Here is a 16,024-nt window from a genome sequence, read left to right on the forward strand (position 1 = left end):
CCTTGTAGATAATATATTTGATATCGGTCAAGTTGGTACGAGATATGTTTATTTCTGATTATCTTTTTTTTCTGATTATCTCTGTTTCCGTACTCGAAAAATTAGTTTTTATTATAATATGCAAGGAAGAAAAACTAAACTTCTGTACTCACTAAACTCTTAGTATGGCAAAACATTATTCAGTTTAATAAGCACTAGCGGTCCGCCCCGGCTTCGCCCGTGGTACATATTTACGTTTTCTCTACATGAGAACCATCCTCGTACTTCAAGAAATATAATAAAAAAATAATTATCGAAATCGGTCCACCCATTCACGCGTGATGCCGTGACCAAGGAAAACGGGTTTCATTTTTATATACATATATGTATAGATAATAAATAAACAGTGGCCAAATATTCGTAGATAGACAGATTTTACAGAAATTTGGATCCTCTAATCAACACAACCAGGATCAACCGCCAAAGTTCATACAATATGGAACTCAACAAGGAACTAAAACTACTTATGCGAGCTCGTCTGCTATTTCAACGTGTAACCAACCCTCTAGGATTAGATAATAGTTAACGTTTATCACTCAATATGATTTGATAACATTCATGTATTAGGTTGGGATACATCATACTGGGATACAAATTGTAAACAAGTTCATAGCTAATAGCTATGTTATAATGTAATTGGTCGGGCAGACAACTGGTATCATCAGTAACAGTAGGATTTTTTTATTTACGCTAGAACTATTTCTTAAAGTTAAATAAAAGATACGACTTCGTCACGTGATATATTATTTAGGTACGATTGATTTATATACATATTTTTCCTTGAGCATTTTCGTTTATCAATTATTGATCGCCATTTATATAGGCCCTCAGATTCAAATAAGCTAGCCATCAATTTTATTCGATTATTGTGAATTTTCACTTATAATACCACAAGAGCTTCAAAATTATCGGGTATTTTCCGATAGGTTCGTTGCAAACAAATGAAGGAGTCAAGTTTTTAGTCAAGGTTAAAAAATCACGAGCGCGAAGCGCGAGTGATTTTTCCTGAAAAACTTGACGACTTTATTTGTTTGCAGGGAACCTTGAGGGAAATGCCAGATAATTTTGAAGCTCGTGTGGTATTCGGGAGATTATTTTTTAGTTGAGTCCTTACATATGTATTCCATAAAAAGAATAAATATTCCATTGAAAAGTTACATTTGGGGTTGCATTTTTTAGAGGACGCAATTTTATTTTTTTAATGTGTAGGGGGGTTCAGTGTGAAGCTATCACCAAGTTTGTGGGGTCGCCACGGCCGCCATCTTGAAAATAGCGGTTGATATGGTTTTTACGATATATCTCTTTAACTATTTATTTGATAAAAAAAATTGTTAACATTGTTTGTTGCAAATTAAATTCTCTACAACTTTGGTCCAGTAACTTTTTGTCGTAGAACTATAAATAAAAAAGTTATAAGCGAAAATGTTCAGAAATTAGAGATATTTATATTTTTCAATAAAACTTTTTTTTATCATTTTACGAAGAAATGATATCAGACCATTATTGTAGATTGTTTTTTAAGGAACAACTTTTATATACAACATTTTTTCATTAAGTAAATAGCTAAGATTTTACAGCGCTCCGAAGTGAGTACTATTTTTCAGTACTCTTAACTATACAGTATACATATTATGTGTGTACTAATAATAATTTGTCATCAGTAATTGTTTTTAATATTTTTAATAATTAATAATTAATTTTGCAATATTATTAATAATTAATTATTGACTGAACTGACTTGAAGTCTGGAAGCGCGTTTTTTTTACGTCGAAAAGCAGGGCTGAAATGTTCTGCAGTGTGCTTCCATTGTTCTGGAGTCTGGGAAAAGAGCCAATAGCCATTATATGTATAGTTAGGAGTACTGAAAAATAGTACTCACTTCAGAGCGCTGTAAAACCTTAGCTATTGACGTAATGAAAAAACGTTGTATATAAAAGTTGTTCCTCGAAAAACAATCTACAAAAATGGTCTGATATCATTTCTTCGTAAATTGATAAAAAAAAGTTTTATTGAAAAATATAAAAAGCTCTAATTTCTGAACGTTTTCGCTTATAACTTTTTTATTTATAGTTCTACGACAAAAAGTTACTGGACAAAAGTTGTAGAAAATTTAATTTGAAACAAATATTGCTAACAATTTTTTTTATCAGATAAATAGTTTAAGAGATTTATCGTAAAAACCATTTCAACCGCTATTTTCAAGATGGCGGCCGTGGGACAAGGGTGGCAACCCCACAAACTTGGTTTTAGCTACTCACTGACCCCCCCTACACATCAAAAACATAAAATTGCGTCCTCTAAAAACTGCAAGGTTAGGCCTAAAAAATGTAACATTTCAATGGAGTAAAAGGGAAATTGAAATAAAAGTCCATATAAAAATGTCAACTTTATTAAAAAAACACACACAAACAAAAATCACAAACTGTTGTCATTTTTAAGGTACTAATATAAAATAAAAATACTTAAATGCCAAACGTTCACAATTTAACTTAGTGAACATTTATAGTCTTATAATAATTGTACTTTCATTTGAACACACTCCTTAAGAGGCATATGAAGTTGCGAAAACCATGAGTACTCTCGCAACCAGTAATATTACTTGATAAAGTATAATTGTAAACGTTACTGCTGTACGTAAGTAAATTTGCGTTTCTTACACTCCCGCTATAATTACTAAGTTCATTTGTACTTGTATTACTGTCTATCCATGGTAACCATATATAATTGTAATTAGCAGGGTCGGCTTCGTCATCCAATTTAGGAGCACCACGCCTGAGCAAATCTGACCAGAGAGCTCGTAACCTTATAGTTAACAAGGCTGTAATTTTTTGCCCTCGAGACCAGAGATTGTGACTCTCGGAAGGATCTTTCTGGACGTTGTATAAACAACCGCGAGCTGAAATGGAATGGATTAAAGTTGGTTTACATGTTTTTACTTTACTATCGTATAGTGAGTAATTAGTTCCTATTTAAAAAAATGTGTAATGAAGAATGTGAATGAAGTGAATGAATATAAGGAGTTTTATTTAATTAGCATCAAATAACTTTATACAAGTGAGCATTGTTTGGATGAAAATTTCAAGTAGATAGTAGGTGTCAAGTGAACTAAAATTGGTATTTTATTTATAAAATGTAAAGTGTGTTAAAGTGGGTCATTTTATTTTTTTATTAAAACAAAAATTTAAACACTTCTGGGACAGTGGCAGACAATAGTAGATTCAGGAAATCTGGATCACAAAACATTCTGCAGATAATATTTTTAATCTCACAATATATAAATACAATAAAAAATAATAAAAGATTTGGTCAAATCACCAACTCTTTTATCATTTTTCACCACTAGTTTTGAATTTTCTTAACATTGTGTTATTACAGAACATAAAAAATAGTATTTTTTATGACCTGTGAGAAATTCTTACGCTATTTTCATGACTAATTTATGCGCCATAAATTATAAAGAATGATATAAATAAGGGAAACTTACTTGGTGACGGTAAACAAGGTTCTTGGTCCCTGACTTGATCTATTTGTTTAACCATTGCCGCCCGTCTTGTAGACATTACCTCTCCATAGTCGTAATTAATTCCCAATGTTTCTAAAACCTTCGCTACATCTGATGTAACGAGAGAAGAAAAGTAATCAGGTGGTGCTGCTTTATTAGCTAAATACTCGGCTCCATAATATCCGTTCCCCAATCCAGTCACATTTCCAATAATAATTTTATAGTCACCAGCCCTGAATGCCGCGTAAACGGTATTTCTATCTTCAACAGCAATAAAAACTTCCTTCCTTGGAGATTTCTGTCCTTGCAGTATTGCTGGCCATTGATTTACACCATCAATTTTTTCATCTATTTCTCCACCAGAAGCGGCTAACAATGTGGGCATCCAATCAGTGATATGCATTAAGCCATCATAAACTTTGGGTTTCAAAGATGCATGCCAAATAAAAGCAGGTACTCGAACACCTCCCTCCCACGGAGTTTGCTTTCGTCCTCTGAAGGGTAGATTTATTCCCCAATTACTGAACTGGCCCACAGTCGGAGCACCATTATCAGATATAAACACAATAATAGTATTATGAAGAATTCCTTTGTCAGACAATGCTCGCACCAATCTTCCAACGCTGTAGTCTAAATGCGTGACAACTTCTGAAAATTATGTTCCATATATTATATTTACATTCTAAGTACGTTCCAAGCTAAAAGCTTTCAAAATGTAATTGTGTACACTTGAAATGTTTGTATTAAATAAAAGCAGCTGGCAATGAAGGATTCTGTATGTTATACGCACCTGCATAAAGTCGTCTATCTGAATTAGCGATGTGACGGTTTCCCAAATACGAGTTAAGAGGCGGTTGTAGCGCCCCCCCTGCGTTGCCGGCGTGTGGAGCACACGAAGTATAATGCAGAAAGAGTGGGCATGAAGTATTATGATTGTGAATAACTGTAATGGAAAGTAACATTTTACACCAACAAAATAATTTGTAAAGAAATTCCTAATCATGAAAAAATGCCATGCCATTTCCACAGCATTATTGAAACACACATGCAAATCTTTTTGTCACGGATATAAAATAAGAATGGCATGTTAATGTATCAAACTGAATATGTTAGAGTTAGGATCTTCAATGTTTATATATACTTTCTATTGCTCTATCTGTCAGAGCATCTACCACATAGCGCTCCTCTGTGGTTTGGGGTATATCGTTGTCAAAGAAATCCAATCCGTACAACAATCTTCCATCAGGCCACTACAAAATAAACAAAACTTCTTTAAAAATCCTTTTAAAATCACAGACGGTTATAGCACAAATGTTACCTTCAAACCAAATTCAAATACATACCGTCTCTACTTTATTATACGTATAATAGTCAACAAAACCACCTCGTATACCGTAGTGGGTGTGATAACCCCGACTTGTTGGCAAATACTCTTTCTTAGACATTCCAACATGCCATTTTCCCACTAAATGCGTCTTATAACCTCGCTCTTTCAAACGAGCCGGCAACAATCTTTCAGTTAACGGAATACCGCGATCTTCGGAGTTATACAAAGGCATACCTTGCATACCTGAAATATGTGCTTACAAAGTTATTTCTCGTCTGATATTCCTCAGAGACTAATTATTAAAATCAAATAGCTTACGGACAGAACTGAAAATTTTAAACACAATCTGATTTATCATGTGGGAAAATATGTTGCACTATAAATATCAATGCGTGTTCAGAACTCCAGAGAAATATAATTTTCATATGCAAATGTTTTTTTATTAATACCCTGGTCAAAAGGCTTGTGAATATTTCTTTATTAAATTTTATTATGCACATATTCTATAGGAAAACGGAATTAATTTATTATCGTTTGCACAATTATTTAAATTATATTTGCACAATTTTAACTTCCACAATCTACAAATATATTTTATTATGAAAGGAATATTAAAAAATAGACCCAATTAAAGTTTTAATATAATATATACTACATGTCATAGAAGGTATGATAATATAGCGCCTCACAAAAATTTTATAGCAAAATTCTTATTCAGCCGCACAATACCTTTTTATTCTGTTATTATTTAAGTTTACTGTAGCCGTTTCTTCACTTAAAAATTGTTACATTTTTTGGATATACCTACTAAAAACTAATTAGCAATTTCGATTGGTAAATAGTAAACCTTACTGAGTCTTATCGTGAGTAGGTACACATTTCGGATATTAAACTTAAAATACAGTTTAAAATAATATTATAATAAAAAAGTAGGCATACCCCATTACTTTCTAGAATATTCATAAAATCATGCATTTTTCAATAAAACGAAGAGTACGTAGTACTATTATATATTCTGTGCTAAGAGTAAAAAACCTCATACCAAGTCGCATTGGATATTTCCCAGTGAGAAGTGCTGTTCTGGCGGGAGTACAAATGGCTTCACTATAATACTGTTTGAAAATAACACCACTAGTCGCTAGAGCATCTAAATTAGGCGTTGAAATCTGGTCAGAGCCATGGTATGATACGTCATTCCAACCCTGAAAATATAAAACACATACATGTTACAAAAATGTACAAATTTTTACTCATATCTCTCTCCAAGGGAATCCCTTATCTAACGGACTCTAAGCATACCAAACTTCAAAAAAATCCGTTCGGTAGTGTTGTCTTAATAAAAGTACTATACGGTCATGATGTTTTTTATGCCACAGTCGGCAAAAAGGTGAGGCGCCCGATACCATGAAAATTTTCTAGCGTAAGACTACTTGCTGAGTCCTTACGCCACTACAAATGGATTGCCGACTTTTAAAGATATGGGATACGGAAAGGATTGATGATGGAAATAAAGGATAGTACTGGAAGGGGAGCATAGTAGCGGTACCTTCCGCGGTATGAGCTGGCCATTCGTTCCAAAGCATGTTTGACTACAACATTTGCAGGATACATATAGACAGCAAGACTATCAGAATTATCAGAAACACAAATTTGTCGTAGATTTGTCTTCTATCTATTACAAAGAAAAATCTAGAAAATTCTTCTAATTATATGAGTGCAGAATTTGACCTTTTACATTTTTATTGGTATAATACAGACAGATTTTGATATAATAATCATATAAATATTGATTACAGAAATTATGACGTATCGGTCAAGGCCTGGGTTGCGTAAACAGTTGTAATTTGTCAATTTATCTGCAAGTTATCATACTGAAATAAAAATATCGTTCTAAATCAAGCAGTTCCTAGAAAGTTCGACGACATGTGACAAATAAAATGATTTGATACACGCTTACACACTTAGTATATAGATACAAACGCGCACTTTACTTGGCAAGCTTATGTATTATGGCTGAAATTGAACTTGAAATTAGGTTGAAAAATCATATTATCATTTTTCTCAAATTTTCTTACATGTACAAAAATAACATTGTACATTGTCCTTATAATGAATGTCCTATAAATTAAATATAGGCACATAATATTATGTTATCTCTACATAGAGATCATAATATGGAAATACTAAAAATAAATTAGAGAGATGGCAATATCCGAATTGCTCTGTAAAACCGATCTTCTTTAATATTATTTCGGTTGATAACAATAAATTTATTATAATGCTAGCTTTCCGCCCGCGGCTTCGCCCGCGTTTTCAAAGAAAAACTCGTTACCGTAGGATTTCCGGGATAAAACCTATCCTATGTCCTTTCTCGAGTATCAAAATATCTCTATACCAAATTTCATGCAAATTGGTTCAGTAGTTAAGGCGTGATTGAGTAACAGACAGACAGACAGAGTTACTTTCGCATTTATAATATTAGTATGGATTCGAATGAATTCTAATTCAATAATCAATTTATTCATAAATACCTTTCGTCAATCGTCATCAACATACCTTGTTTGTTTTACTAGACTGTCAAACAAAATTTACTTATCATCATTAGTGGTTAAGTACCAACGATTTGCATATAATTTAACTTTCGTAAATGAAAAATAGAAAATGCCTTGACTATAGGTTTTTAGCCTAAAATTGATGACATCCTAAATAGGACAGTGTTTTTCATTCGCTTAGTATTTTTTTCGAGAGACAAAGCTTAGTAAATAGACTACTTTTCACCAGAAGTACCTTATACGTTATTAAAGCAATAAAGTAAAGGACCGTTGTTTATTTAAGTAATTCGTCTTGTTTTGCGTCTCGCATTTTAACTTGTATCTTGTATACTAATGAATATTTGGAAACTAGTTGACGCCCAACTCTACATTTACGTTAAAATCTATGGTTTTGAGTTTTAGTCTATACCTAATAATTATTAATACTACAAAGAGCTATAGGTGGCTATAATATCTATCTTTGTATGTTTGCACGGGGTAACTTTGGAAGTTCTCGGGGTTACCATGATGTCTTCCAGGAAAGTGATGGCGCTCGACGATTTTATTCAATGACATCATGGTAATGAAAATTATTTTTCCAACAGAAAGCTACACTATTCTGGAGTTACATAGGCTATTTTTTATACCGTGTCAACCTTGACAAAGCTGAAGTTTTTTCTTATATAAAGATGTGCTTAGAGTAGGTCAATGAGAAAGAAGTAAATGAGTTCATAAGTGATTTAGTAAGACATAATCAACATTAGAAGTAATATAAAGTCTGAGAATAAAGTTCCACAGACCCGCTACGAAATAAGAATTATTTTTAAAGACTAAGAGGTACCTACACGTGGTCTTCACCATGGTGTCTGGTTGCGAATTGTGTGAAACAATAAACTACAATGAGGCTATAGCGGTCATGCTATCGGGTTATCTAGAAAGTTATCCTCTGAATTAAAATGTACACATTTATTATGAACCTTTCGGAAGCATTCATTTAGCGTTACTAGCTTTCCGCCCGCGGCTTCGCTCGCGTCTAAAACCCAATAAATTATATGACGTATTATACTAAAACCATCCTCTTGAATCACTCTATATATAAAAATACATCAAATTCCGTTGCGTGGTTTTAAAGATTTAAGCATCATATCGACATAGGGACAGAGAAAACTACTTTTATGCTACTCGTATGTAAACTACACATCCATACAAAAGAATAATTAAAATTTAATTGTAAATAAGGAAAATGGCGAACCAGTTTTATTTTAAATTAGCTTCCACAGGTGTTTTGAATTTAAATGTACATGTAACTGTATCTTTATCATATGCTCTGCCATTTTTGCAATAATAAATTAATATATTTTACATAATTTAACGATTATTTTGATGGAAAACTTTCTTAATTTAGCAATTAAATAAATAATTAAAATTTTCGTAAAACTACTTTACTAGGTACAATTGGTAATAGAAGGTAATATTTTATCACATTGAAATTAATCAAATAACAATTTTATTAAGTGTTGCAACAAAGCATTGTTATAAACGCGGGAACATAAAATTGCTTCGAGATAGTTGCACCAATATTGTAATCTGTGAATGTAATATTACAAACATTGTTCACGGTCTTTCACCTACCGTTTTTACATACAAGTACACTACCGACCAACATTGAAACTATGGTTTCACAGAAAAAATAAACGCCTTAATTGACGGCAAATGTCCATAAAATATAATTATATAGTTAATTTTTTTATTAGAAGGACTTGGATTACACTGACAGCTATAACGAAGATGATATAGTCAAATTACTATCAGAAATGTATTTATTATACCGATCATAAATGTACTTAATATCCTAAGGCCCCTAGCTGGGGCAAAGGGCGTCAACAGTACTCCGCCGATTAAACGCCGTAAGTGGGGCTGGATTGGCCACACGCTACGTAGAGACCCGGAACACATACCATAGCAAGCTTTGGATTGAAACCCCCAGGGAAAACGGAAACGTGGCCGTCCAAAGCTCACTTGGCGTCGTACTGTTATCGCAGAGGCCAAGTCAATCGGAAGGTGCTGGAGCGAGATAAAACGAGCTGCCCAAAATCGAGACGCATGGCGGAGTACTGTTGACGGAGATCTTAAATGTAATTACTAATTACTCTCCTATGAAGTAAGTAAATATTACGCATGTAGTTGAATATGTAAATCTGTTGTGTAGGTCGTGGATTTTTAATGACAATGGACTCGATTATATACACTTCTGAACAGAGTTATCTCCCGGCTTTAATTGCATGAGAATGTTACTAAATATTTCATAGGTAAGGTCCTGCCTCATAGAGTGGTTAAGGTACTAGGATAGTATATGAGGAAGATTCAAGATACATAATATATTATGACCATATTAGTAATTTCCTCTGTGACTCATTTGAATAGATAAATAGTATCTAATGAACTAAATATATTTACAAAAGGTTTTAACAATAGCAGCTTTGTTATTATCTTATTGAAAATTAAGTATGTGAAATCCACTTTATACGAATTTTAAAATAAATTGCTGCCGCTACATATCTCATGAACATTCTTTTGACACAACTAAACAATTATTGCCTGAAAACATATTATCTCTATACAAAACTAATTATTTTTAAGGGAAATTGTAATTCTGGGAGTAACAACTTTGTTAGCGAGCAATTTTCATTTTAAATAAAATTTATGCATTTTTATGATGATATTATCTAAAGTGAAATTTTATTCAGTTGTATTTTTTTGTTGCAAAGCAATTCTGCATTCAATTTGCCCTTTGAAAGCTAATTTGTTTCGCTAAATGCTCTATTAGCGATATTTTGCATTAAAATAATTATAACTCAGAGCAAATATCTAATAAAACAATGCAATATTGCAATACGTAATCAAGATAAACTTGCAGGTAATATATATTGAGAAACTATCAAAGAATAATATCGAAATCAATTTATTCTGTGACTTGGCTAAACTATTTTTTTTTATTAATCGCTGTAAAATGCCGAATATATCACATTCAAAATGTAAAGCCTGAAACGACACAATCATAAACTAAATCTAAAATTAAATGTAATATGTACTTAGATTGATCATTATCAATTTCGTTAACTATTTCCTTAAATTTTTTATTCTTAAGTACATGATTCTTATTTCTTACTCGCTGTATTGAACCAAAAATGACTTATTTGTTTATATACCTGTATTACCATGTAAATTGATAAACAAATAGGTACGAAAAAAATGTCCTTATAGTCAATTACTTTTAAAAGTGTAGACTGTAGAACTTGAAAATTATTCATGGAACCTATTCGGCCCCAGGCGTGTTTCTGCATCAATTATTTTTTCAGTCATTTAAGATGTATTGTGTACATAGTCTAGGTAATGGAATTACTTTGATTTGTTTAGGATTTAGTGAGTAGGTAACTAGATTACCTAATGACCTACAGAGCAATGCGTGTAGTACGTGCTAGCAGGTAATCAACGCGTAATCAACGGTACTCTTGACAAAGATAATGACATTGCTATTACAATATTATCCTGGGTAAATTAATTATAGAGACTTGGTAATTATATGCGTATATACCTACTCGTAATATGATGGAAATTTTTCGTTGTAAAAATTAAAATAATTTGGAAAATCCAAAAGTGCACGCCTCATAATTTTTTTTTAATAAATATTTATTAATTATTATTTTTGTTTATTTAATAACAATTAAACCACATCGAATCAGACCCTGAAAAATGAAAGGGTTCTATTCATAGAAATCTAAATAACAAGACACTAGAAGTCGTAAGCGCGCGTGACCTTGTCGCCACTCAGGTGACTTTCACAACACCAGCGTGTTCGTCACTGTTCAGTTGCTCTGGAGACGTATGTGTATAAACATGGTGTGTTTCAGCATATCCCATTGCGGAAATTCTTCCACAATTTGTAATTATACTAATAAAGGATTAATATTTCATCGGTACATATTTCTTAAAAGTCGAAAAAGCCGTTTTTCCTTAAAATTATAGAATATTTACAAGTATTACGAGTGTCACCATAGTAATCGAAATAACAATGAATGACACAGTCTACCATTCTTATTATCACGTTTAACACAAATTTCAGCCTTATTTCTATGAGTTTATGTTCAAAGTTATATCTATTGAAAATTGACAACTTCTGTTGTAGAAAAGCCGAATTTTTTCGTATTGGAACAAAAAGAAACAAAACGTCTTATATACTTAGGGATGTTATTCTAAAATAAACCGTAAATTCGTGCATTAGGATACATATTAAAAAGCTTAATTTAATATTTAAGTTAGTTTTCACTAAAATCAAGCTGTCCAATAAAAGGCATAGTTTACTTGTGTGTACTGTTTAGCTATCGGTTTAAATGTGTTGATTTTGGCGACAGCGGTTTTCATATGAATTATGACATTATAGCACTTCTATGTGTCTTGTTATTTAGATTTCTATGGTTCTATTCCTGAGCATACTCAAGCGTAAGAGAAAAAAAAAGACTCGATTAGTAAAGTATTTCGGTCGCTATCGTGTTAACAAGAAAAAGGATCCGCACATACAGACACACGGACGTCCAAGACAGAACTTTTTTAAACTGTTTTTTAACTAGTTTAAATAACAAAAATGACATCAAAAATATCATGAACGTTAAAAATAGTGTTTTTTCTTAATATGTGTGTGTATGTATTATCTTACAAGTGCAATTTATGATACATAAAGACATTTTAAGTTTGAAAAATCAGATGTTTTGCGCGAAGTGACAGTAGTACCCACCTCAACGCTTCGCTTATGAGGCGTGCAATAATCTGCTAGCCTCTGTGTAACGTAGCGGAACTGCGGAACATGCTAATTTTTACCCATTTACTGGTTATTTTTATATTTTTTGTTAACTTTGAAATAAGTATTAAGACTATTCCAATTAAATTTTCACAACCATGATTATGGTTATAATATTTCGCTGCTTTAAATAAAAAAATACAAATGGTCTTCTTGTTTTGGCACCGCTAGGATATCCGTCGCGACCACTTTAAACTAAGAGTTAAAACAGAAGCTCTGAAACCTCAGTGAATAATAAATGTTACTTTAAAAATTGGGAACACTACACGTGACGCAAGTGAAAATTGTTTACAATACAGAGTTCTTTACTCGTTCCTACGTTCCTACCTACATTATAAATCATTCGTACAAATATGTACAATGCAGAAAGTTACACTTTAGAGTTTTTTTATATTAATTTGTAGTTAGGTACAATTTACAATAGAAGATACGATTATTCATACAATCTTATATAAAAAAACCTATCTCTTATTTTCATGATCAGGAAGAATATTTAATTTGAAGATTATAATAATGATTGTTTTCAGTGAATAAACTTTTAACCCACCTCTTTGCATAATTGCTAGACAAGCGTTTTAGTGAACATTTTTGGGGTCAGAAACACAAGCTTAGAACACAATATTATGTGAAGAAAATGGTCTGGCATAAACAAAAAGTTATAATATGCTATAATAATATTACTATGACTAACAACGATGAAACACCTTACTGTAATAAGTTCAGTTAACTTCCAAAACAATAAAAATACATAATAAAATAGGTAAGAACAATGATTATAATATTAATTACTCTTATTTAATTCGCACTAGAGTGTAAATTTAATTACGAAATTCTATTATCTACTACTATACTTACATAGATTATAAATAAAAAACCGTTACACGCATATTTAATTAGTAACGGAATTAAATTCGACGGTACTATAGTATATATATATATGTATAGTATATATATATATATAGGTATCTACTTTATAACACTTTATATAATTTGAATATTATAATGTATTTTTATAATTCAAAATTCGCTTCAATCTTTCTTCAATTATTCTACCGATTTCAATCATAACTTATTACCTACAATTCATTGCAAAAAAAACGGTTTAATAAGAACCTGATGGATAAAATTGATAAAAAAGTTAATCAATTTCAAAGGTAAATCACTAGTTTATTTCTCCTTCTGCCTTGGGTGTAATTACTTGAAACTGATAGAGACAGATCTTAGAACATATAGGTTTTTATTTTGTAAAAAACACTGGTGCTAGACACTAAATATTTCAAACGCAAAATAAAAAGCAAGTGATTGTTCAATAACTTTTTGTAATTTTCACATCATGAAAAAGTGAATTGTAGTGTGTTAACCAACACACTACATAAATTAAATATATTTATTGTAAGGTATTTTGGTTAGGTATATTGAATTCCTGCCTACGATTATATTTTAATTCATGTAATACTTAAATATCATTGGCTTCGTACATGTTATGCAATAATAATTAATCTTAAATCTACATATAGATAGTAATCTATAGTATAATATATAAGAACATCATGTTTTATTGATAATATTGTGAAGAGAATAACAAACAAATAGATATTTTTTGTCACATTCCAGGTCCCTTAATATCGAACAAGTAAATAACAAAATATTATACCACAGACTAATAATAATACCTATACTACGTATACAAGTTATACATATAAACTCACCATATCATCAACCATTACAAAAAGTATGTTGGGTTGTTCGAATGGTTGATTGTAATCGCTGGCTGATACAGAAAAAAATCCCAGGAGTAACCACCATTTTTGCCTAGAATTAATAAGAAATAAACAAAATTAACATAATAAAAAATAAACGATAAACAATGGTTCAATTGATCAATATATTTCATGATTAATAGAGTAGAGTAGAGTATATTGCATTTAAGATCGTAACATTCAAAATGCGATGTATGGCCGGTATAACTCAGTGCATTTTATCCGAGATTTTATCTAACATACAGAATTTGAAATGATTCCCAAGCATAATATATACAAAGTTAGTTATACATAATACATATAAGTTTAGACTCTATATTTTAATAAAATTGATGGAACGTTAAGTATTTCACATAAGTTTTAATTACAGGTTAATGTGTAAAATGGAATGATAATAATAAAATAATAAGAACTTGTTACTAATACCTAAACATATGATTTAAAAAAAAAACATAGAATATGAATACAGACTCAATGTAAATATTTTTATAGCAGCCAATAGCAACCTTATTCATAAAAAATATTCGAGCGACAATAGAAAGAGAAGAAACAATAATGAGCAGTTTTACAAAACAAATTGAGCAGTTTATGTAGATATCATTTACCAATTTTTATACTGAATGTGGGAAAACTCTTTCTTGTATGAGCACCTACGTATTATCATTAGTATAGTATTATGTTATCTGTAGTATTAATATCCATCCAATAACGGACGATAAACACAACATTCAATAGAAAGGACATTAAATTTTCGGAACGAGGATGTCGCGTCAATAAATCAAATTTGTCGCGGCTCCCATTGAAAATTCACTGGAAAATGCTATGGTAGGCCGATTTGTGATGTTAATTTTTTGTTTTATTAATTAAGTTTTTTTGAATTCGAAAATTTTGTTCACGGGAATAATGTAAACTTTTCACTAGCAAAAACCCTGAATATTCTGAAAAGTTCTGCTTCTTTTTTCGCCAATGTTAGACCTTTTTTGACTAAATGTTCTTAACTAGCCTTTAAACATTTTCACAAACACTATTTTATTTATTTACGAGGATATTAATTAAGAAGTATAGGTACCTAACTAATATACAAATTATAATAATTGCGAGTACATAATATTTTTAAACTTTTGAATTCTTCGATTAAATTATATACTTACTTCCTTTAAACACCAGTTTATTAGTAACAAAGTTATTCATTGTTTCACATCATACTATTGTTCTTTACATTTCGTGATAATCTTCAATTACAGGACTCCTTGTAGAAACAGCCAATTAATTTTGCTTTACAATATTTAATTGTTTGTTATAAATAAAAATCAAAATGACCTTTAATTTTATTTCTTAAAATATTACATTGCCGACAGTGATCCTATATATTGCTTTAATTAATAAGTTACCTAAGTACATCCATACTAATATTATAAATGCGAAAGTAACTCTGTCTGTCTGTCTGTTACTTAATCACGCCTAAACTACTGAACCAATTTGCATGAAATTTGGTATGGAGATATTTTGATACCCGAGAAAGGACATAGGCTACCTTTTATTGCGAAATATGTACCTACCTCGGGCGAAGCCGGGGCGGACCACTAGTACTTAATATGATTAAAATTATATTAAGTAAAAATTGATTTCAGTTAGATTGGTTTTGTTGGAAATGTAAGATAAAAATAATAATTAATAATTTGTACTTACGAAAAAATCTCAAACATACATGAGTATAAGATAAATTAGCATTTTTTTTTTTTTTGCAAAATTTTTACCTTTTAACGTTTATGCTCTAAATTAAGAATAAGAGGAGCACCCGTATTGATTAATGAAAGTAAATGTATAGACTTACCAGTTGAAAAATCTTAGTATCATTTTGTATGTATGTCTATTATCTGCACATGCACTAGTTCAAACGCGGCACATTTTCGATTCGCGAATTTTGTAACAATGTCGATAATTTTTAGGACCTGCTCGCGCGCCTGCCACTAAGATACAAAAGTAAAGCAGCGAAGGTGGAGAACTTAC

The 16,024-nt window shown here is 31.2% G+C and overlaps 1 protein-coding gene across 1 annotated transcript; it reads right to left on the minus strand.

The window, feature by feature from the left end:
- Positions 1–2,412: 2,412 nt before the first annotated feature.
- LOC149485050 (arylsulfatase B-like) lies at positions 2,413–16,024 on the minus strand. The gene is made up of 8 exons (XM_089699796.1): positions 15,849–16,024; positions 13,964–14,066; positions 5,911–6,070; positions 4,885–5,111; positions 4,683–4,791; positions 4,332–4,484; positions 3,524–4,189; positions 2,413–2,935 (listed from the first exon to the last, which is right to left on the minus strand). Exons 1-8 carry the CDS (start codon positions 15,869–15,871, stop codon positions 2,565–2,567), a joined length of 1,812 nt encoding a protein of 603 aa, XP_089555922.1. The 5' UTR covers positions 15,872–16,024; the 3' UTR covers positions 2,413–2,564.

Source organism: Colias philodice, chromosome 10, assembly GCF_061535455.1.
Source record: "Colias philodice isolate Cphi_HAF_F1 chromosome 10, ilColPhil1 Martin Lab GWU primary, whole genome shotgun sequence".
NCBI lineage: Eukaryota > Metazoa > Arthropoda > Insecta > Lepidoptera > Pieridae > Colias > Colias philodice.